Genomic DNA, 23,371 nt, shown 5'->3' with positions numbered 1-23,371 from the left:
TTTGCCTTCTTCCGCAATTATTGACCATAATTTCGTTTAGCAACCACAAGAAATCGAAATGGCAAATGTAAACTAAATTCAAATCACACAATCAGTCAACTATAACAAAGAAACCGCTGAAGAAAAATTTCCATAAAAAGGCTGTAAACTGTAAACAATAAATCATACATTGTTAATTGTCTCAAAGAAACGTCAATACAAACTAGTAAAGCATTCCTAAACCGATAAAATGGTGCATTTAGCACTGATGTGGAGCTGTATTTTGATAATATTTCTAATATGGAATCCTGTGCAATCTACGGCCACAGCACTCTCAATACAACCGAAAATAACTCAACACAATATTGAAGATTTAATAGCCCAACCCTCCTATGCATTGCAATCCTATGGAGAAGAGGATCTTATTGTAGCAGAATCTAAGAAACACGAAAAATCAGAAAAGGAAGAAAGTTACGAGTCCGAGTCTAGTGAGGAAAAAGAAAGTGAGCACAAAGCTGAAAAGGGAGAAAAGAGCAAGAAACATCAAAAAAAAGAAGAGGAACATGCCAAAGGTGAAAAAGGACATCATGAAAAAGAAGGCAAAAAGGGCGAAGAGGAAGAGGAGCATGGTCATGAAGAGAAACATAAAAAAGGCTCTGAACATCACAAAAAACACAAGAAAGGAGAAAAAGGCGAGAAGGGCCATGAGTTCCAAGATCAGGGTTCCTATAAAAAGGGTCATTCCATCAAAGGTAAACATAATGTTCACAAATTAGACGAAGACAAAAAGGAAAAGAAATACTATGATGAAAAGCATGCTGAGGGCGAGGAAGAGAAAGGTGGTAAATATGAAGAAGGCAAACAACACAAAAAAGGCGACAAGTATAAAAAAGCGGGGAAAAAGAAATCCGAACATGAAGAAAAATACGGCAAAAAAGATCATGGTCATAAGGGACACAAGAAGAAGGGTCACAAAGGACATAAAAACAAACACGAGGAAAATAAAAAATGGGGCAGCGAAGATGATAGTGGTCATAAGAAGGGCGAGGGTGAGAAGAAGAAATGGAAAAAATCCGAAAAGAAAAGTAGTGGTGGAGGAGGAGGAGGTGGAGGCCATGAACATGGACATGATTGGTAACAGCAGAATAAATTATTTATAAATATTAAGTTTTATATGAGTTCTATGTTAAGAGATTAAGAGATATGAACCTAAATTAGAGATTTCAATGTTAACAAGAGCAACACAGTTAGTTTTTAATTACTATATTTTCAAATAATAAATAAATAAATAATACGAGTTTTGGGAAGTTCTTATAAGATTTGACTTTTACTTTTTTGTGTAAAAAATTTTAGTCGCAAACAATTGGAGAAAATAATTAAATATGAGTTAAGATAAATAAATATAAAATTACGAGAATTAAAAAATATACAAATGTCTAAAATATGCTAAAAAAAGGCCAATATCATCAAAAAAGTAAAAATTTCAAAACAAAAAAAAGTGCTAAAAAACTAATACTGTTGATTTTTTTAATTTAAAAAAAAGATGCAAAGTGGTTTTAACAAAGACTTAGTTATTTTCAAATATGGAGTACTGACCCGGTGCGCTTCGCCACCCCAATTAGAAGAAAGAAATAGTACTATTAAGTCCCCCTTTGTGAATTACTAATAATTCAGGATAACTTGTCTCTAATTTCAAGTTTATTGGGTCATTGTAATGTGGATTCTAGATCATTTGAAACGTATTATTAGAATTTTTCAACAAATTTTTCATACAACTTAGGACTTATTTCATTATGAAACAACTCCCAACGCATAGGGAGTTATTTCATAATTTTTTGTTGGGAATTATTTCATAATGCAATAACTCCCATTGAAATTTTTGTTGAGTTTTATTTCATATTATTGTGGGAATTAGAAGTTATTTCACTGTATTTGGAGTTATTTCATTTTTGTTGGGTTCTACTTTGCAAAAGCAAAACCCATAAATATCAAAAACTGTCTTCACTCAGAAAAGTTTTTTGTATTTCTTGCCTTCGGACGCGCGCTAAGGTTTTCTCCTCTGCAGTGTATCAAAAACTGGCTTCGCTAAGAAGAGGAGTAAAACTTTGCGCTACGCCATACGCCCGCAATGCAAAAAATGTTTAAATAAATTGCTTCGGAATGGGAATTATTTCATTTCTATTGGGATTTATTTCATTAGAAGTTATTTCGCTTTTTTGGGAGTAATATTTTTAAAATTATGAAACCGCCGATTATTGGGAGTAATTTCATTTTACCCTTTGGTAGTTATTTCATTTTTTAATTTTGGTAATTATTTAATTTTTGATGGGAATTATTTCATAGGGAGTTATTTCATTGGGAGCTATTTCACGGTACCTAAAGAAACACATTTTGTATTCCCACTCAGCATCATGAATGCATAATTTCATATTTCTGGGCCCATTATTATTGAAAATGCAAAAGAAATGTACCACTTAAGTCACTTTTTGCGAATTCTAACTCATTCAGAATCGCGTGTGTCTAATTTTTAGGTTTATTATTATAAAATATTCCAAAAGTACTATTACAATAAAGAAATAGTACTATTACCAACTATTATGTACATAAGTAAAATAATTTAATATAATAAAAAAGTACAATTAGAAGATAACGTTTGAAATCAAAGTAATTTATTGATTATAGATTCAATATTATAGAAAATTCAAAAAGTACCATTTTGAAGAACGAAAAAGTACTCCTTAGTTTGGTTTAGTTCTCCATTTTTGGTATCATAATACAATTGAGCCCCCTAATCTTGATTATTTCTTTACTGAGAAGCATATCATTCAACTTTAATGTATATAAGCTAAGTAATTTAATATATTAAAAAAGTACCATTCAAAGAAAATGTACCAATTTTCATTATCCCCTTGAATACCCCATAAAGTTTGAGTTTAAAATTTATTAGCTTTTCCTATATTATCAACGGATTTTGTTTCTATAACACCAGATATTTAATAAATTAACACAAAACCGACCGAAACCGATCGGTTTTCATTTTTTTTAAAACCGAAACCGCTGTTTTGAAATTCTTCGGTTTTTTGGAATCTCTAGTATGTACGGTCCCATAGGAAAAAACATGAATTTTTGTGATTTCTAAACTAATTGATCAAAGACGACTTTTTGATATACTTGGATTACGTTTGCACATTCGCAAGTGGACATTTTTGTAAGCAATTTAAATTTCGTGGAAATTTGGTTGAAACATTTAAAGTGTAATGTATAATTTTATAAAATAAACAAATACAAAAAATGTTGTTCATTGTGCAGTATTATTATGAATTTTTTTATTTAAAGAGAGATTTTGACATCACTAAATCAGACATGTAGCTAAAATCGGACTCTCCATGAAAATATTAAGAAATGAAAAACAGCCATTATGAAATCAACATTTAAAAATAAAAATTTCTTATTACTCATAATTTCGAAAAATTAAATTATATGATTAAGTTTAAAAGGCTATAACTCTTTCGCGGCCATAATAATAGCCAACAAGTGAACGGGCAAAAACTAAATACTAAACCCATTAGTAGGCTGGCTTTGAGCTTTGTCTCTTTATTAGCCGCTTTATACAAATATTTAACAATAAATCGTTAACAATTTATACTTAAACACATGAATTTCAACAATTTCTACGCAAACAGCAATAGCAGACTTCTTCTACAATACATACTCGTACGTATATTTATGTAGGCACACTACTACACTATTCGTACAAACAATTCACTGCCACTTACGTTGTTTTCGTTGCTTTATTTTTATGGATTTTTAAAACACCAAGAGTGGAACTACTAATACAAATATATGTATATGTATGTACATGAGAATGTATCTATGTGTAAGCACAGAGCAGAACAGGATCAATATTCCCATATGCGTGTTGTTAAATAGTTTAGAAATTTTTGAGATGAAATTGTTCCTTTTTATTTTTGTGACGTATCACTGTGGTTCCAATACCAAATCTATCTGAACAAAATTTAAACATTTTTGTCTTCAGAATAAAGCGAAATATTTGCTTTTATAAAATATATTATATTTTATAAAAGCAAACGACTTGTTATTGAAATTAGCTTTTATTTTATTTGGTGCACACTATTGTCCTGTTTTAGTCCTTTAAAAAATGGGTCTCAAATAAAAAATATTTTCAAGCATTTATTAATTTAATATAGCTTGCTCGTTTAATGACTATGCTTATCTCAAAAGTTGCCTTATAGAGAATGTATCTCTTAAAAAATATCATCCCACCTCGTCCATCATTTTATTTTATCACCAATTTTGAGGAAAACGATTTTGTAGACAATTTTCGACAAATTTCATACTTAAATTAATTTTTAAATTATTTTCTAATAAACTTTTAATTTAAATTAATACAGACCTTCTTAAACATAGTTTTTGGATTCAGAGACTTTGAATCCATATGAAAAAGGCCACCAAATAATTTTTTCCAGCTAGATTTCAATTTGGAACCACAGTGCGTGAGTTGGTTTGTGTACAGCCGAAAACCAATAAAGTCGTAGTACTCTGGGGAACAAACAATTTAGTTGGACAACATACATACTTAGATTGGGTTGTGGCTTTAAGTGTTGTTTTAGTTTTATTTTTGTGATTTTTTTTCTCTCATCTTGGCCGTGGTTTTTCTTTAAATAGTTTTAGCAACAGTATCAATTTCAGACTTTTTTTTTTTTTGTTTATCTGAATAAGCTGTTATAAGTGGCAGCTATTTGCTGCCACAAATTGTATAAACAACAGCAACTAATGCAGCAATAACAACAGCAACAATCAGTTGTATTATAGTCGTAGTACGAGCAGTATAGACGTGTGCCTCAATATGTTTATTAAAAACGTTTATCTTGTTCGTACACGTTGGTTTGAAGTTGATATAGTATATGTCCGTTTGAACTCCTTTAATGGGTTTTGGGTTGTTCTATTCTTATACCTTTCTATGTTAAATTGTTGTCAATTTATCATGGATTTTGTGCAGTTCTTCTTAGTTTTCCTGTATAAATTGTTGTAATCAAAAGGAATATTAAACGTTTTAAAAGATAATTATTTATGTATATCATCTTACTGGGGTGGTCTGTCTTTCAAACAAACCAGTCATGATTTTGTTTAGAAAGGTCTCGCAGTTTTAATAAACTTGAACAATATAAATTAATTTAACAAGAACTTCTTCATAGAAGAACTTTAGCCTGTACATATATTAGATTTTATATAGATTTTAATTCATAATGGAAAATTTAAACTGGCTATTTACAAATCAATAAATATCAAACAAACAACCAACGACACACAGAACTACATCAATCCTAAATCTTTGGCTTTTTTTATCCATATTTAAGGTTATATTTGACTTTTACATACAAATTGGTTCATTATTGGTTCTTTGCACTTTACTGATCACCAAGTGGATTTTAATTTTTTACAGTTAAATAAATGTAGACTTTTCTCGGATTTTTATGAATTTTTCTTTTGGTCCCTAATGTCGTTGTTACATAGAGCCTATTTACATTGGCAACTCTTCATGCGATGAATTGCAGCAACTTTAAAGTTTGTTGGGTAGAAGTGTAGATAAGGAAATGGGGTAGGAAAAGTTGTTCTCGATTGTAGGGGATTTTTCATGTTTTGCTTTTGAAATGTTATTAGTTGTCAAAAATTATTATGAAAACTTGCAAGACTTGATGTTTGCAAACGTGAAGGGGTTTCAAAGCAATTAAAAAAAAATAAAACAAAATTATTTGGACTAATCACCGATTTAAATAGACTCATTAATTTCTTAAATTGGATATATATAATGACGATTTATTCTATTTATTACTGGGAAGAAAGAAAAAGGTTTGACAAGGCATCGGACCTTACATATTCCAAAGTATGTGTATGAAGATAAATTTAAATTTATTTAGCACAGACATAAACCATATTTTTTAGTACAGCCCATTTTGCAGTTAATAGAGCACAGTTCATAGTCATAATACTTGAATTAAAATAAACTATTTATATCTACAATATCTGAAATAATTTCAGAATAAGAAAAAAATATTAAAAAAACTTGATTTGAAATAATAGATGTATGTATGTATATTTGAACCCATCTTAATATCAGGATTCCAATAAATTTGAGTTTTTTGAAAAAATAAATCTGGAGAGGATTTGTGGTTATTATGGAAATTATGAAAAGGGCTCGGATATGATACTATATAGAAATGGTAGTCCAAGGGTCACTAAATGGAACCGTAGTAGTGGGATATCTGAAATAATTTTTTAAATTTTCATTATCTCGAGATCCCCTCATGGTCCCTCTCTCAAATTATTATGTGTTGTTAACAATACAATGGCTTATAATTGAAGAAAATCTTTACCAACTGAAAGACACATTTTTAGGAAAAATCCTTTGTTTAAGGAAAATTTTCTATTATATAACCTGTTTTGATACGAAACGGATTTAAAATTCATGACAAACAGTTCTGAAGTTATTAACTGTTTGAAGGTATTTTACACTCTTCTATTACAAAACATTTACTTTAAACATACAATTTAAACGTACAATTATTAGAGAGAGTTAAGCTACGTACACACAGTTGTCATATTCTTACAATATTGTCAGAAAATGTTCAATAAATGGTTAACACCCATATGTTTCAACATAAGTTCTCATGGTTGTGTTAACTATTTTCTGAGCATGTTCCTGACAATCTGACAACCGTGTGTACGTAGCTTTATCAATATTTACCCCTACAACGTGAAATAAAGCATTTACTCTTCTCACTTTTTATTTTGTTTTCGCGATGTTTTAAACGTTATATTAAAACCAACATTCATATTTATTTGGACGCATTTTAATTTGTATTAAATATTTAACGAACAAATTTAAATACATACATAAATATTTTTTTAATACAACCACAAAATAATTAATTAGTTTTTTCTTAGACATTTCGTTTTCTTTTTTCTAATTTTCTTTTGTTTGACATTATAGGGAATGTATAATTGAGAACATACTTTCTATTAATTGTACCTTGTTAGTTCTAAATACCTAAGCCATGAAAATATTATTGAATTAAGAAGAGTATAGATTTAAAAATTAATTTTCTTATCGAAAGTTTTTTATCCCTATCTGTGAATTACTCAATGACAAACAGTATTCAAAATCTTTTTAGGAAAAAATTTAAAAATACTTAATTTTTTTTCTGTATTTATTCGAATCGTTTGAATGCTATTTCTAATCGTTTGAATGTTATTTCTATTTCTAGAGTTTCTTGCAAAATCAGCTAAATAAATATTTTTAAAAAATTTTAATTTACTCGGTACTCGTATATATTTATTAACTCTTTTGTATATCTTAACTAAATATTGAACACTTTTATCTATTTGCTTTTGTCTAAGGATCCTTCACATTAAAGCCTCGCAATATACTCAGTTCTATTCAACAAAATAAATATGTTCACCGACATGATATTCCTATTCCCATTGGTATTAATCAAGTGATCTCTCCCCATACTAATATGGCACACAATAGATTCACTATTTAAGAGCGAACTAATGTGTCAGCGAGCTAATGTGTCACCTGTTACCATATTGAACATTTCAACTTGGATCTAATTATGAACTATGCAAAATGATAAACATTTCATAACTACACTTTCAACTCATGTAAAATCTTAAAATATTAAATCAATAATTTCTAATGATTTTCCAAACACAAACTACTTCAGTGCATGCATGGATGATGTGTAAATAAATATGTAGTTGTTGATGTTGATGTAGCTGTTGCTGTTTATTTAACAACACGCATAACTTATGGAGCAACATAAAAAGCCGTCATATTTGTAAACAAAAGCTTTGTCAAGTTTTAGTTATATACTTACTTGCACTCGCATACGAGTACTTACTCCTTAACTAGTTAACCACACGAAATTTAAACATTTTTACGCCACAAAGAATAGCGATTCTTCCACAGATGCTGCCCCACTACAACACTAACTGCAACTGAATCCACACATTGTTGTTGTTGCTGATGCTGCAGATGATGTTGCCTACAATTGTATTCCATAATTCATGCGCACGCGTTTTTCGTTTCTTCCATCTGTTTTTGGTAACAAATTTTCGTTAATCTTTGGTCGAGTAAGGAAAAGGGGATTCTTAAACTTTAGGAAGATTTTTAAAATGCCAAAGGATCCTAAGTGCACCTCTCTGGTATGTCCTGATAGAACCATTTAAATCCATCGTCAAACTTCTTCAATGTAATTTATTACACGATCATGTTTTCGATCCATTTTAGTCACTCACATTACCCAAATTTTAAATGACTTATTGATGCTTTAACTGTTTTGTATCTTTGTAATGTTTTGCAATAAAATTAAAGAACTTCTTAGTGTGCAACGATTACATGCTATTGTCTTTGACTTATTACTTACATAGATAATAAGTTTAACCTTTACAATTTACAATTAAAGACATAGTATTTCTCCAGAGAATACCAGGTGATTTTTGAATCAAACACGACCGCATGAGAATCTCTGGCCTTAAACCCAGATACGTGAATGTGTGTGCTCGGTTGGTGGAGGTATGTTGTATTTAGTTTCATGCTGTGAATATCGCCTCATTGACAGTTTAAAGTGTTTTGTTGCCAGCAATTTACCAATTTGAGCAACACATGCAGTACCACCACCACCGTCATCAACCTTATGATCATCATTTCCAGAAAAAGAAACGGCAACAAATCCCAAACCAATCCAAATTGAACTGAACTGAACAAAACTTTTGTGAAAATCGAATAAAAACAAAACAAAACAAAGCAATGAAATCAAAAGCCGTACAATTGAAATGGCCAAACAAATACACAAAATACTTAAATGAGAAAAATCTGGCGAAACAAACAAACAAAAAAACAAAACGAAAAATATCTTTGGTAGTACGTACGAGTAGTGTGTACAAACAAGTGCTACAGTTGCATTATCAATGGCCATAAAAGGATTTTGTAGCCATTGTAAGTATGTGAACTAAACACATAATGTTGCATAGCAAGCGTGCAGCAGCATTTATTTCAAAGTGTAGTATAGTGTAGTGTAGTCCAGTGCAGTGCAGCAGATGCAAGTGAACGCAAAGAATTTAAAACAATTTAGGCAAATTCGGGCATAAAGCACTGTGCAACAAACTATGCTTTGATTTTTACCCAAAAACTTATACAGAAACTCACAAATTACCATTTGAACATTTAGTTAGACAGAGGAGGGGAAAAGGAAACACCATCACTAAAATACTTAAACGCAATGAGACCATTTCAACTCAAATGAAATATATTACAAATAAAATGCTATGGTTCGCTTTGTACGAGCTTGTACATGCCTAAAAAATCCGTACTTGGTCTTATGATCGTAGCCTCAAAAATGTTGTAGCCTCTTCTAATGCAGACATTTAAGGAATGCATTCAAATTTAGTTAATCAACATTTTTCTATTCTAGTCAAATATGCAGCTTCTATACAAAAGTAATGTCAAACTGTTGTAAAATCAATTTTAAATGTATCTTATTGTTGGTTCTCGTGGTACCATCTTTAATGAAATAATTCCTCAACAACTCTGTCGTTTTAGGCTAGTTTGATTATGGTTTAATGTAACGTTTCAAATAGACTTTTTCCTTCTCTCTGAATCTGCTGTTACGGTAAACTATTTAATGAGGCTTGTTTCACAATTATCTATTTATTTAGCATGGACTTTTTTTAAACCATGGACAAGATGACTGTATCGTTTGAATAGAATTCCAGTTAAGAATCATAGCAACTGGCTTTAAGTAGAGCACAGGTCTTTATTTATTCGTTAGTGTGTGTTTGTGTGTCGGAGTCTGAGGACAGCGTAATTTTCCTTTAGTAACATTTGACTTGACCTGTAATTTGAAGGGATTGTTTTTTGAAGCAAAATACAAAAACGTGCTGTAATGTCAATGTAAAACAGTTTTTTGGTGGGAATCAAACAAATGTTTTTAAACACATAAATACAATGTTACGATTATAAAATTATAGAGTAAAACCATCCATGATAATTAATGTTTTATTATCAAGAAATAGATGGGAGGAAGTATTTTGAAAAAATACCATCTAAATTCCACTACTCATAGGTATGTAAGTGTAAAAATATTATTCTGTCACTTTCCTAATTTTTCAAATATTGGTCCCGCCCTGGTGGGCCTATGAGGTCCACGTTCAAAACTTAAACTCGACAACACTTCTTCTTTGCGCGTGTTAAATTTCATTCAAACCAATCCAACCATTTAGAAGTTACAGATTTGTTTCCCTCTTTTTTTTATATACCACTGTGTGTCGCTTACGATAAAATTTGTTTACTGTAAAATATAAACATTGACTTGACCTATATTTTTGATGTTATTAACAATTTTGATATTCTGAGAACGCTAAAACATCAGTCGGTCCACAAAATTTTAATTACTGCAATAAAACAAAAATTTTAAAAATGTCGCTTACGATAATTTGGCGCTAAGGGCTCGATATGTTTTTTATAAAACGACTTTTGTGACTTTTTGAATTGGTAAAAAGCTAAAAATTTTACTTAATAGTCAATTTATATTAACACTAATATAAAATACATTTTTATTGTTTTATTTTTTAAATAGTATATCTGAAGTGCTATTTAATTTGTCTCTTGTAAAAAAATAAAAAATTCACTAAAATGCTAACATAATTTTTTTACAATTTTTTTTATGTATTTCTTATTATTTATCAATATAAAGTTAAATTATATTAAAATTATAATACATATTTTAAAAGAAATAAAGTCGTATTTACTTAAGAGTGCACTTTAGGTCTACCATAGACAAGTTAAAGTATATTTTTGACGTTAAATTCGAATGTAAATATAAAAAAGGCACATGCCGTTTTTAACTCATTTAACAACAGCATCAGCTGTTCTTCGCCAGGTAAAAAAGTTCGACAAAAAGTAAAAAATGTTTAAGTTACAACATATTGGCAGAGATTTTGCAATATTGAACAATTATCAATAAAATTCTTACCAAAATAGAATAAATATGATATTAATCTTTACTTTTCCGGCTACTTTTATTGTTTGCCAATTTTTTGTTTTTTTTTTATACTTTCCTAACACCCATTAACACAAAGGCTAGTTATGTGTTAACTTATAGTTTTACTTTCGGAGAAATTGTAATTTTTCAAAAAGTAGTAGAAATACTACTATTTTAAAAAATACTACTTTTTCAAAAAGTAGTAGAAATGCTACTATTTAAAAAAATACTACTTTTTTAAAAAAGTTCTACTACTATTTAAAAAAAAGTAGTAGAAATATTATGTTTTTAAAAGAGTAGTAAAAATGCTACTATTTAAAAAAAAAGTTGTTGAAATATTACTTTTTAAAAAAAGTAGTAGAAATACTACAACTTTCTACTACTTTTTTTAAAATAGTATTATTTCTACTACTTTTTAAAATTAGCACTATTTGTACTACTTTTTTTGTCAAAAAAATTAGTAGAAATAGTACTTTTTTAAAAAAGTAGTAGAAATACTGCTAATTTTAAAAAGTAGTAGAAATACAACTATTTAAAAAAAAAGTAGTAGACATACTATTTTTTAAAAATATAGCACTATTTTGACCCATTATTCGTTCAAATTTCAAAAAATGCCAAAATCCATTTGAATTTTTTTAGAAGAACAACAATTCCATACAAATTTATTATCTGGATTACAAAGTACAAAAATAGAAAAAGTACCACACATCTGCCCACTAATTTTTTGGAAAATTTCAGATTATGTTTGATTTTTGGTGCTAGCTTTATTAGTTCCGGAGTATGTTTATAAAAAACGCACTTTTTAATAAACCGGATTGTCGGTTAACCGAAAATTGGCTTTTTTTAAATCGGATAACCGTCATATACATATGTGTAGAAAACATAAAATGTCCGTGTAGTTTTAAGTAGTCAGGAATGGTTAATATTAAATAACTATAAATATACAAAAGTGCTAATTTTATTTTGTAAAAATTTCAAAATTATTATCTCAGTCAAATGGAATTGAGTATAAATAAAGCTATGTTCAATAACTAAAAGTTGTTACTAGTTAGTAACAATTGTTACTGGAAAAGCGTTCATTAACTCAAAAACTCGCAAGTAGAGAAAAAATCTAGAGCGCATAAATTTTAAAGAGTGTTCTCTCGTTGCAAACTATTACAAGTTCTATTTTGAACTCGTAATAGTTAGCAGCTTATATTTCATATGTTTTGCGTTATTATTTATTTATTTAAAATTTTATTTTTGTGGTGAAAAAATGTCAAAACAAAAGTATTTATTAATTTTAAAAAGAAACAAAATAAGAAAATTGTGTGTATAAAAAAATTGTTACTGGAAAACCGTTCATTTACTTTTTACCATTTTTGAGAATTTAAGAGAGTAATTTTGCAAATTTTGATTTTATTCTCTCGTTGCAAGTATTTACTGGGAAAGTAAATGAACAGATATTGGTTTATTCATTAAATTTCAACCCAAAAATGTAAATTCTTTTTTTTTAATTAAGGCCCTAATTTTATAAATCACGTCATTGAAGTGATATTTATGTGGAAAGCAAAAACAAAATTTCCAAAATTTTAAAAAAATGCTTTTGTTTTATATACAAAATGTTCAAATTATGAAAGACAAATCAACGCTTGAATTTTGGTGCCTTTGTTCTGTTCGGAGTATGTATATAAACCAAAAACAAATTTTTGAAATTTTGTTTTTGCATTCCACATAAATATTTATTGATTTACAAAATTAGGGCCTAAATATTTGACAATTTTAAAATTTATTATCACCTCGACTTTCTGATATGGAACAGAAAATGTTGCAAGTCCCAAAAATTACCTATAAGATGCAAACGCACTTCTACTTAGCTGTGATTATTTGTCATTATATCATACCAAATAATTAATAAAACTCCATTATCAGATTTCAAAAATATTTCAAATCATGGATTTTAGAACATTGTGTGTCTCTCCTGTAATATTTCTAAAAAGGACTTTGTACACTAAGCTAACGAAATGAATAATAAAATAAAATTTTATGAACAAAACACACTAATGAAATCAAATTTATTGAAAGAAGCTATGTACATCAAATTCAATTTAACGTTTGGTAAAATCATCACTAAGTTTATAATGAATCATTATTAAGATTTAGCTTAACCCCTTGTGGACCAAGGCTTTAAATCGTTGAAAAAGTTTTATTTTTTATAAAATATTGAAAATAAGGACTTCAGGAAGTTATTTACAAAATTTTAAGTTTGTGGAGGACCTGCAAGGAACCGAAAGGGACCTGCAAGGATCCGAAAGGGACCTGGTACCATTAGGGCAGCATCAGTTATAAGATAAAAAAACTCATCGATTTTTGTTTAAATTTTATTAATATATTGATTAGTTTTGTAACTTTCATAACATTTTCTATTACAAGTCGACTTTTACGAAACAGTATTTTTTGCCATTACAACATAAATAAACATCAAAATGAGAACATGAAATAATTCACCGTTATTCTGGGTAGGCAAACAAAATTTATTATTCCAAAGATAATAGTATACTTCAAAGTACTTTTGGGCAAAAAGGGTCAAAATATGTTTTGTTTTCATTTTGTTGACAAAGGGTCAACTTCTAGAATTATGCGGAATTTAATTTTTAATAGTTTCATTATTTACAATTTATTCTGAAAAAGTTTTTTAATATACTCATCGTCCTCTACTATTTAAAATCATTGTATCATTCATAAAAATATTAATCTAAACAGGTTTGTATTGTAAATCAACAGTATAGGTTTCAAATCAGATCAATAATATGTATACAATGAATATTAAAAAGGCACAAATACATGAGATTTATTAATTTTAGTCCCAAATTTTAAAAACCGGTTAATCGAGTGATAAAAACCGGATAAACCGGTTAACCGAAAATCGACATTTTAAACCGGTTCGCAAAAAACCGAGATTTCGAAGAAAGACCGGTTTTTCGGTAAACTGGTTTATAAACACTATTCCGGAGATACCGATTTAACCAGGTTTCAACCATTTTTATACCCTTAAAATTCGAATTGCCAAAAATCCCTTCTTAGTGGATCTAAAAATCGGGAGAGGTACTACTTACATACAAATTTTCAAAAGTTCAAAATTGTGAAAATATTTTGTATGAGAAAATTCGAAAATGAACCGAATGCAATTGAAATTGTTCTAAATTTTAGTCAAATCTTAATAATTTATTTTATTTGCTTAATTACAGCTGGCATTTATTTTCTGTGCAATATAACAATTTGATAGACAATTTACATTTTTCAAGACAGTAAAATAAACGATCAATTTAGTTGGCAGTTTATATTTCAGCTAATTATAAACATATCTCAAAAACTCATCTTCTCGAAAATTTGATTTTAAATTTTTAAAGAAACTGTACATTTTCCTATTAACTGTATACAATTTTGTACACTAATTTCTTTCTATGTATGTATATTCTATTACTATGTATTTATGTATATTAAATCATCTGATAAAAATCATTTCTAAAACTGTTGATGGGCGGAAATATGAAACAGTAAAATATTGTTTAAGAGCAAAGTGTGTAACGTTCTTCTTTTTTTGTTCCTCTATCGTCTACATAAAAATTTTAATTAATGATGTTTATTTTTATGAAATTTACAATCTGTGAAAGACTATTAAGCAGAATGTAACATTAACATAAATTTTTGTAGCTCAAAAGAAACTTTGTAAAACTTTAGCAAAATCTAAAGCAGTAACATAATGAATAAATGTTATAAACTAACTGAGCCATGACGACAACGATTTTTGCAAAAATTCTTTTAGCTAAGAAAATAGAAGCCACCAAGCACAAAAAACACTTGTTTTCGTTGCTTAAAAAAAGAAAGAAAAGGGTTTAATTCATGTTGTATGAAATAAATAAAAGAATTTTGTTGATAAAATACCTTAAAAACGAGTAAGAAGTTTATAAATTAAACATAATTTATGCACAAAATCACTGAAGCGTAAAATAAAAGATGAAGAAAATAAAACGGAGATACACACACAGGGAAAAAATGCAATGTTCTGAATTGTAAGGAAAAACAATGAAAAACGTAGAGCAGAAAGCATGATGCAACAAGTGCAACAGAAATTCTTATTAACCCCAAATAGAGAACGGGTGTATTAAATGGTGCAACTTAAAGCAAATAATCATTTTATATTATTTTTCGTATTAACAATAATGATATTCATAACTTAATCATACTAATATCATCATCATCGATAATTGAAAATACGGGATTTACAATAGATGACGTTTCTTTTGAACGCGGTTTATTGAACATTATAGTGTAAACAATAAAGTTTTTTTTGCGGGAAGTTTTGCTTTACTTTTTTAATTTGAAAAAAGTGCCGGTGTGCACACCGATTGCTCACAAATGCTTATGATGTGAGCAATCGGTTTCAACTTGCGAGAGATGGTTGGTGCGGTTCAGAAGTGATATTATCGCCCAAACCAGCCAAAAAAGTTTAACCCTTTCAGTGGTTTTGTCGAATATATTCGACATTATAACATACTCTGTTTCTATGCGCTTTTACTGTATAATAAAATACAGTTAGTTTTAATTTATTTGTTTTAAATAAAAGACAGACACAGACAACCAGAGCAACCAAATACAAAAAAAAAATTATTTTTCCCGGATTCAGCGTATCAAATTATTAATATTTCTTTTTAATACTTTTAGCTCGACCTAAATTATTTTTGACCCTGAAAGGGTTAAATACCAATAATTGGAGGCATTACTCCATGAAGACTCTTGTCAAACTCAACAAGAGCTCTCAAAATCATTGGAAGCTACTCAATAAGAAATTTCAAAAAGTTTGCAAGCAGGATTCATCCAAAAGCAGGGAAATTGGGTACCATACGAGTTGAAGCATGATGCTTGAACGCTACAAAAGAAAATCATTATTGCATTAAATCATTACTTGCGATGTAAAATGGATCCATTACAATAACCTGAAGCATAAGAGATCGTATGTAAAGCCAGACCAACCAGCCGAATCGACCTCAAAACCAAATATCCATGGTATTTGGTGGGATCAAGATGGTCCTATCTATTATAAGCTGCTGAAATTAGGCCAAGCCTTTACAGGGAACCTGTACCGAACGCAACTGAGTATTGGTCGAAAAACGCCTAGAATATGCGGCCAGACGTGAAACCTTAATATTCCATCATGGCAACTGCTTATAGTCAAGACCTTGCCCGTCCGACTACTATTTCTTTAGATCAATCTCTCCCTGGGATACGCTTCACTTCAGAACATAGTATCCGAAATTGGCTTGATTCGTTCTTGGCCTCAAAAGATAGTTAAACAAATATTGAAACATTTTTGGAAGGTACTGTTGTAGGGTTAAACGAAAAAAATGGCGGAAATATATTTGCAACCAAAATACACTGTACATAAAAATATATACATATGTATGGAAAGAAAAAAAATAACATTAAAAGCGGTATAACATTAACATCATTTATTTTTGCTGTTTCGTTGCTATTTTGTTTTTCTACTTACAACCTTTTATTACAATATTACGTGCTTAAGATGCTTTGAACATTCATAGAATTTATTTATTTTTGTTGTTTGTGTTGAGACTGATTTTTTTTCTCTATATTTTGCAAATTCATGTTGTTGAAGGTCTGATAATTTCCCCCTGTTATTTTTTTTTATTTGTATATTTTAAGTTTTTTCTTTTTAGCCTTTTGGAAACACACATGCAATATTTACGGTGTTTAGTTAACAGATACTGCTATAACAACTATCAGGCTCTCATAGAAAAAAAAAAAGACAAACGAATACAATACAAACAAAAAACGCAAATAAATTCAGGGGGTTGTTAGCCGAGCAGTAGATGGGTCTGGGTTTACCTAGAGTAATCAAGCAACCAACCTAAGTAATTATGGGTTTTTTTTGTAGATTTTTTTAAACTTTTTGTTTGTTTTATCTTTTAGATACATTTTTATTGAGTTAGAACTTCTTTTTTTATGTTGTAGTCCCTTTTTTGCTAGATTTCTTAAAATCGAAATGTTTTTCTACACCTGTGAAGATTTTGCAACACACAATGGAGACTTTGTTTAGTACTTTCCAGAATGAGTTCAATGGCTTTTCTAGTTTTCTTGCACAGCGTTAATGTGCTGTGAAAGATATGATAGTTCAAGGTTGATAACTTACTTGAGAAACATTTTACTGCTCAAAACCGACAAATTATTCAAAGGTAATAATAAATATACGTATGTATGAACAAACACCAACATAAAACAAAAGATTTAAGAGATATTTATTTGCTTTCCAAGTTTACTTCCTTCATTATTGTTATAATTATACCAAGTTTCAAGATTTATTATATGACAAACATATTCTAACACCAACTTACCTTTCTTTCTATGGTTTTTCCAAAATGTCTTTAACAATATTATTACAACCTTTTGCTAGAAGCACACATTAACTAAATGCCAATTTATAGACATTCAGATATTACATACGTACATACATACATATTTCGAGTGCTGTTACTTACAAAATATATGGTTTTCACAATGCTGACCACTTCCTTTTAGCACCCAGAATAGAATAAAACACTTGGCCAACACACAAAAATAATTAGAAACACTTGAGGCTGTGGCAAACAAAACGGTTAGATTTTCTTCAACACTTTTACTTCAACTCTATTAGAAGGCAGAAAAACGTAGCCAAAAACAGTTATACATAGATGGCTTGGAAATAACTGACAACACTTGAGTTAAAACAGTTATTAACTGTTTTTACTAACTATTTTATTGATAATTTTTTTAGGATATAGAATGTGAAGTATACGATGAGAAACATTAAGAAAACAATTATATTTAGGCTTTATGTATGTATGTTTTCAATGAGCTAACTATTTAGTATTCAGATAATTCGATTCATAATCGTTAAAATGAAAATCAGTCAGTATTTAACTGCTAGTTTTATTATTGTTTCCAATATTTTGATTACTTTTTGTATTGAAAGCGTATGTTATTTTTATAGATTAATATCTTAATGAACAAATTAATTCATTAAAATCCATTCAAAATAGCATTTCAATTTTGAATCGATTTTAGTTTCTCGAAAAATATCAAATTATCAAAATGAATAAACATGTTGTTTTAACATTTACAGCCTGACCCACGATGTCGAAAGAAAAATGAGTAGAAAAAAATTTTATGAAAAACACTCAGTTTTTAAAATTCTTTTGAATAGATTTCATATAAATTTGATCGAATCATTTTTCTTTCGACATCATGGGCCAGGCTGTTATTTTAATTGTAAAATTGTATTATGTTCGATTTCACATGGAAAAATTGCGAAATGTTGCTATCAACATAAACATTTTAATTTTGTGTGGAAATTTAGCAAATCAATTTACAAAAATAAGAGTTTTTTCTTATTATATCTAAAGGTACTCTGTACGAAGTAGTGAAACAATTTTTAGTGAAAATTTTAAAATATAAAAAATATGTTTATTTTGTAGTATTTCTGATTGTTTTCTTCTTTATTTGTCAAATGTTGTACCAAAATATAACATGTAGTCCGATCTTTGACAACAGTACCTAATTCTATATACAGGGGAGCTCAAATGAGTACATGTTTCTATTTTGTGCACTTGTTATGGAATAAAAATAAAACTAATAAAGCAAATCCAAAGATTTTTCTGTCGTTTATTTTATGTTTAATATGTAACAAAATTAATTACAATTCAAAACAAAAAACATCCAGTTCTAAATAAAAAAACAGACAAAACTAAAATAACTCGCATGTACTCAATTTTGCACCCCACAATAACTTTAGGCATTTTTTAAAAAAATTTTCAAAATCCTTTATTAAATAAATAAAATTTTACACGCATTGGCCTATTTTCCATAAATTTTTCATTAACTTTTTTTCGAATACTCTCTCTCTCGTGCTCAATCCGCTGTTAAAGCTCGTAAAAATTGGTAGGAGTTAATCGGTATTGTTTCAACCGCCAATTCACGATTCACTAAAAATTCTCAGGACATTGAGCTGATAACTGCATTAATAAGAAATTTTTCTAGGAACACCATTCTTTACGATTTTTGACGTGTGTATTGGGTCACCATCCTATTGAAAAATTACTTCTTCTGCACGATAAGCGTTATAATCTACAAAGTCAAAAGATGAATGTGAAAAATACAAAGATGATTACGTATTGAGGTCGGTATATCGAACTGGACACTATTTCGGTAGAAATTTTGCTCAATAAACCATTTTTCAAAGTTTTTGATGAGTGCTTTAATTCGCCGTCCTGCTGTAAAATAACTTCTTCGACATGATTGGCGCTCTTATCTATAAAATCGGAATGGCAAGTCTATAAATTCGGTTAGTCTTCAATATACGCAGATAGTCTTCTTAACTCATTATTTCGCCGATTTTTTCAAACTTGGTGACACAGTAAGGAAACAGTAAAACACGGTAATGATATGGGGTTGCTTTATATGGTGCCACCTTGGACCAATGCAAAGAATCAATGAAATAATGGGAAAAGAAAACCATCTGCGTATTTTGCAGACTCACCATACCGAATTTGTAGTCTCATCATCACGTTTTTGTATATAAAAGAGGAAATCCTGTAACCAAAAAAAACTAAAGAAAAATATTTTTATTTTTGAAAATTTCTATTTGTTTAATGTGGCTAGCATCATATCACTAGTACTTGAATGAAAATGTTTGAATAAATTTCACAGCAATTTCATAGATAGTTCTTTTATATTGATTTTGATACATTTCCCAGGTGAATTTCTTCAGTTCTCTTGAAATATACATATTTAAATAACCAAAATCGAACACAGATAAATATATAAATATCCCAGCAAAATAGTTTTCAAATACATATATACATATGTATATTAGGGATATAACTATTGACAATTTTTGTAAATATGCAAATTGGCATAGCATAGTCGGATAGAGCATTAAAAAATATGAAAAACCACAGTATTATTTTTTCGCTGTTGTTCAAAAAGTTCACGCACCAAACGCAATAAAGTTTTTCATTGAATATTTTCAATTATTTCGAACATTTTATTTTAATAACAACTGCGGACATACTACAAAAGAAAATTTTTAAATAAGGGAAGTATCCCTCACACTTGCAAAAAAATAAATAAATTATTTATATAATTTTTCAGTGAAAAAAAAAATTGGTTTATTTTAGAAATTGCTGTTGGTGCGTGATGTTTTTGATTCCAAATGACCTAAAAAAATGATTTGCATTACTTATACAACATTGGCCATCACGTGGTGGTATGCCAAAAATTTTGCCAAAATCAGTTCTATCCCTAATGTATATTTTTTATGTAGATACAATTTAAATTTGTTTTTACGATCAAAAGAAATTTAAATTGAAACACTATTTCATATTTAATTTTTTAAAATTTCTCGTGTATTTCACAAAATTTAAATTTATGTTGTTAAACACATTTGCACCCAACAAAATAAAGTACATATAACATATCCCATATTGTTATTTCCCAATAAGCGCCAAAACCCCAAAAATTTAAGTCCTTGAACATTTTGTTGGAATTTGACTTAAATGCAAATGTAATTATGTTTTAAACTATAAAAAAATAAATATTTTTCAAACAAAAAACCTATGGCGTGAATATTTCCTTTTTACTGGAGAATGCTATTAAAATAAAGTGTAATACAACTGTAATTCAATCCAACTTGAATTCCATTAAAAATGCTTATAGAGTTATGGTTGCATTAAAATTGTTCGTTCAATATATAGTTGACTGCTTCAATTAATATTCAAATTATGAGATTTTTTATAAAATTTTGCTTCCGTATTCATAGTAAAACCAAATGAAAATTTGTTCTAATCACTATTCACTATATTTCAGTGTATAATTTTTTGATTAGTTATCTAAAACAATTCACTAATTTATGCCTTCTGCAGAAAATACATTATTTATTCGCAATTGGCGATTCTGCATTATCGGTTACTGTTTACCATGTTTGATTTGAACACTTTTTAGTATAACATTTTAATTTATTTTTGAATTAAAAACTTACTTTTGTTTATATTTTACGAAAATACCAATTTAGCTTACTCACGCATCTTAAATGTTTTTATTTTTTTTTGTCGATTTTACATGAAAATGTGTCTCAATATTCACATCAAAAACATCGATCGTTTTTCATAAAATTTTAAAACTTTTGATGGAAATACTTACTCTAGTTTTCATCTTGAAATAACATAAACATATTGCCAGCGGCGTAAATAGTATTGCATTCATATTTATTTTAATTGTTCACAAAATTTGAATTCGTGTTTTGAAAAACTTCAATTGTCTAGACAATTAAATCAAAGGTGCCGCTGTTAACATTGTAAATAATACGGTGAAGAACAAAGTACTAATTTTAAAATGAATTAAAGAAATATTCGGAATAATTTCGTTGATGATTTTGAAAAAAAGGAAATCCAAGTATTTTATATTAAATTTTTAAAAAAAAAATGTTTTATAAAGTTTATAAATATTTAAGAGCTAAATCTACATTTTAACTCTTCGTTTATCATATACCCACTTAAAAATATTCTCCATCACGTTTCTGTTCTTTTCGAATCTGTATTGAAGATTTTCTTACATTCTTAACATTGAGTGGTAAGGATATATAAAAATATGAGTCCTCTATACCGATTGTAATTTCTACAATTTTAATTTGCCGCCTGATAAATGTAGTATATTCTGGATCCTTCTATATACCGGAGTCGATGTAGCGATATACGTCCGACCTTCTGTATGTTGAAATCAACTCTCTAAAGCTGCAAAATAATTTACGATCATGAATGATACATCAATGTAACAGCTAGTCGCGATAATTCAAATGAGTTATGAGTAATTCTAGAGATACAGATCTGTCTGATATACCTTCTAGAATATGTTTCAAAACATCCACAAACTATTTTTTACAAAAACTAAAAAATTGATTTTTATAGGGTAAATAAGATTTGTCACAGCCTAATATATGCCTCTCACTTGTTCTTGTAGTTTTTGGTTTCAAGTTCCAACAGACTGTGGTCATTGGTTATTTTTTCTAACAATATTATTTAATTAACCGTTAGGAAACTGTTATTTGTGGCTTAGAATATACAATTAAATATCATGTGATACATCGTTGTTAATGCGTGTTTGCTGCTAAATTGTATAGTTCTTAATTTTGTCGATTGTTTTTACATTCCAGTTAATATTACTTTATATACAATATTTAAGTTTACGTTGACTAAAACTTATGTTCCGAAGTATTATTGTTGTTAAACCCAGCACCATAGATGCCACTAAGAGATCACGGGAAGGTATATATAAAAATATCCCGTGAATTCTTCCAGTGCCATTAACTGTGCTGAGTTTTATAAATTGATCTGCTGGAAACTTTTGTTTGATACATTTAGATATTCATCTGGATATAAATCACTTTTTGGAATATTTCAACACTTTTGTTTAACACAAATACTTACCCAGGATTATGTCTGGCTGCTATTCATTGTGGCTATGGTTTGCTGCAAGATATTTCAAATTAAAAGAAAGAAATGTTTTATTTAAAGCAGGTAACAGTTATTAGAAATCCTTAAAATTCTGTTTAGAAAATTTTGTAGAGTTTGTCAAAAGTTGCACCACCTGTTTGCTGCAAACGAATACATACATAATCATATGTCAATGTCTTTGAGATCATATTAGATGTGATCTTGTCAATCAAATTGCATGAATGAACAAACAACTTTAGAGAATCTGCAACTATTATTATTTCAATACATTGATTTCCTTAAAACTATTGTAGACCTTGTATCCTAAAGGTTCTTTAGGATAAAAAAATAAATAACGATGTGAAAAATCTAAAAGAAACGGATGCTGCAGCTGTTGACTTTTAGAAAAGAAATCAACCTGTTTGTTGAAAAAAAGAAACACAACCGTAGGCCACAAATAAGTTTAAGAAATAGGCAGTACACAAAGAAATTTTTACAAAAAACACAATTTATATAAAATGGTTGGTTTTTAAGCCGCTTTACATTTTTCTAGGTTTCTTTTGTTAATAATATTCTTTATAATTTTAGCTCTTTGTTAACTTATTAAAACTAATAAGGCTCATTTAACATTTTTTTTTTATAAATCACCATAAAAGAAACTTGTTTTCACTATAATTTTGCTGGCTTTGTGATTTTAAAAATAACTAAATTAATCAACCTTGACCTTCCAAACCTTTTGTTACTAGAGGGTTTCACTTTAAATCACTTAAATGTCTGATAATTAATCAAAATCTCATCTATGGCTAT

At 28.8% G+C, this 23,371-nt stretch overlaps 1 protein-coding gene across 1 annotated transcript; it reads left to right on the top strand.

Moving 5' to 3' along the window:
- Positions 1-229: 229 nt before the first annotated feature.
- Positions 230-1,117, top strand: LOC135952678 (ABC transporter F family member 4). The gene has a single exon (XM_065502697.1). It carries the CDS (start codon positions 230-232, stop codon positions 1,115-1,117), a length of 888 nt encoding a protein of 295 aa, XP_065358769.1.
- The last annotated feature ends 22,254 nt before the right edge of the window (positions 1,118-23,371 follow it).

Source organism: Calliphora vicina, chromosome 2, assembly GCF_958450345.1.
Source record: "Calliphora vicina chromosome 2, idCalVici1.1, whole genome shotgun sequence".
NCBI classification, from domain to species: Eukaryota; Metazoa; Arthropoda; class Insecta; order Diptera; family Calliphoridae; genus Calliphora; species Calliphora vicina.
Note: the sequence above shows the minus strand (reverse complement) of the source record. Positions and strands in the feature narration are given on the sequence as shown.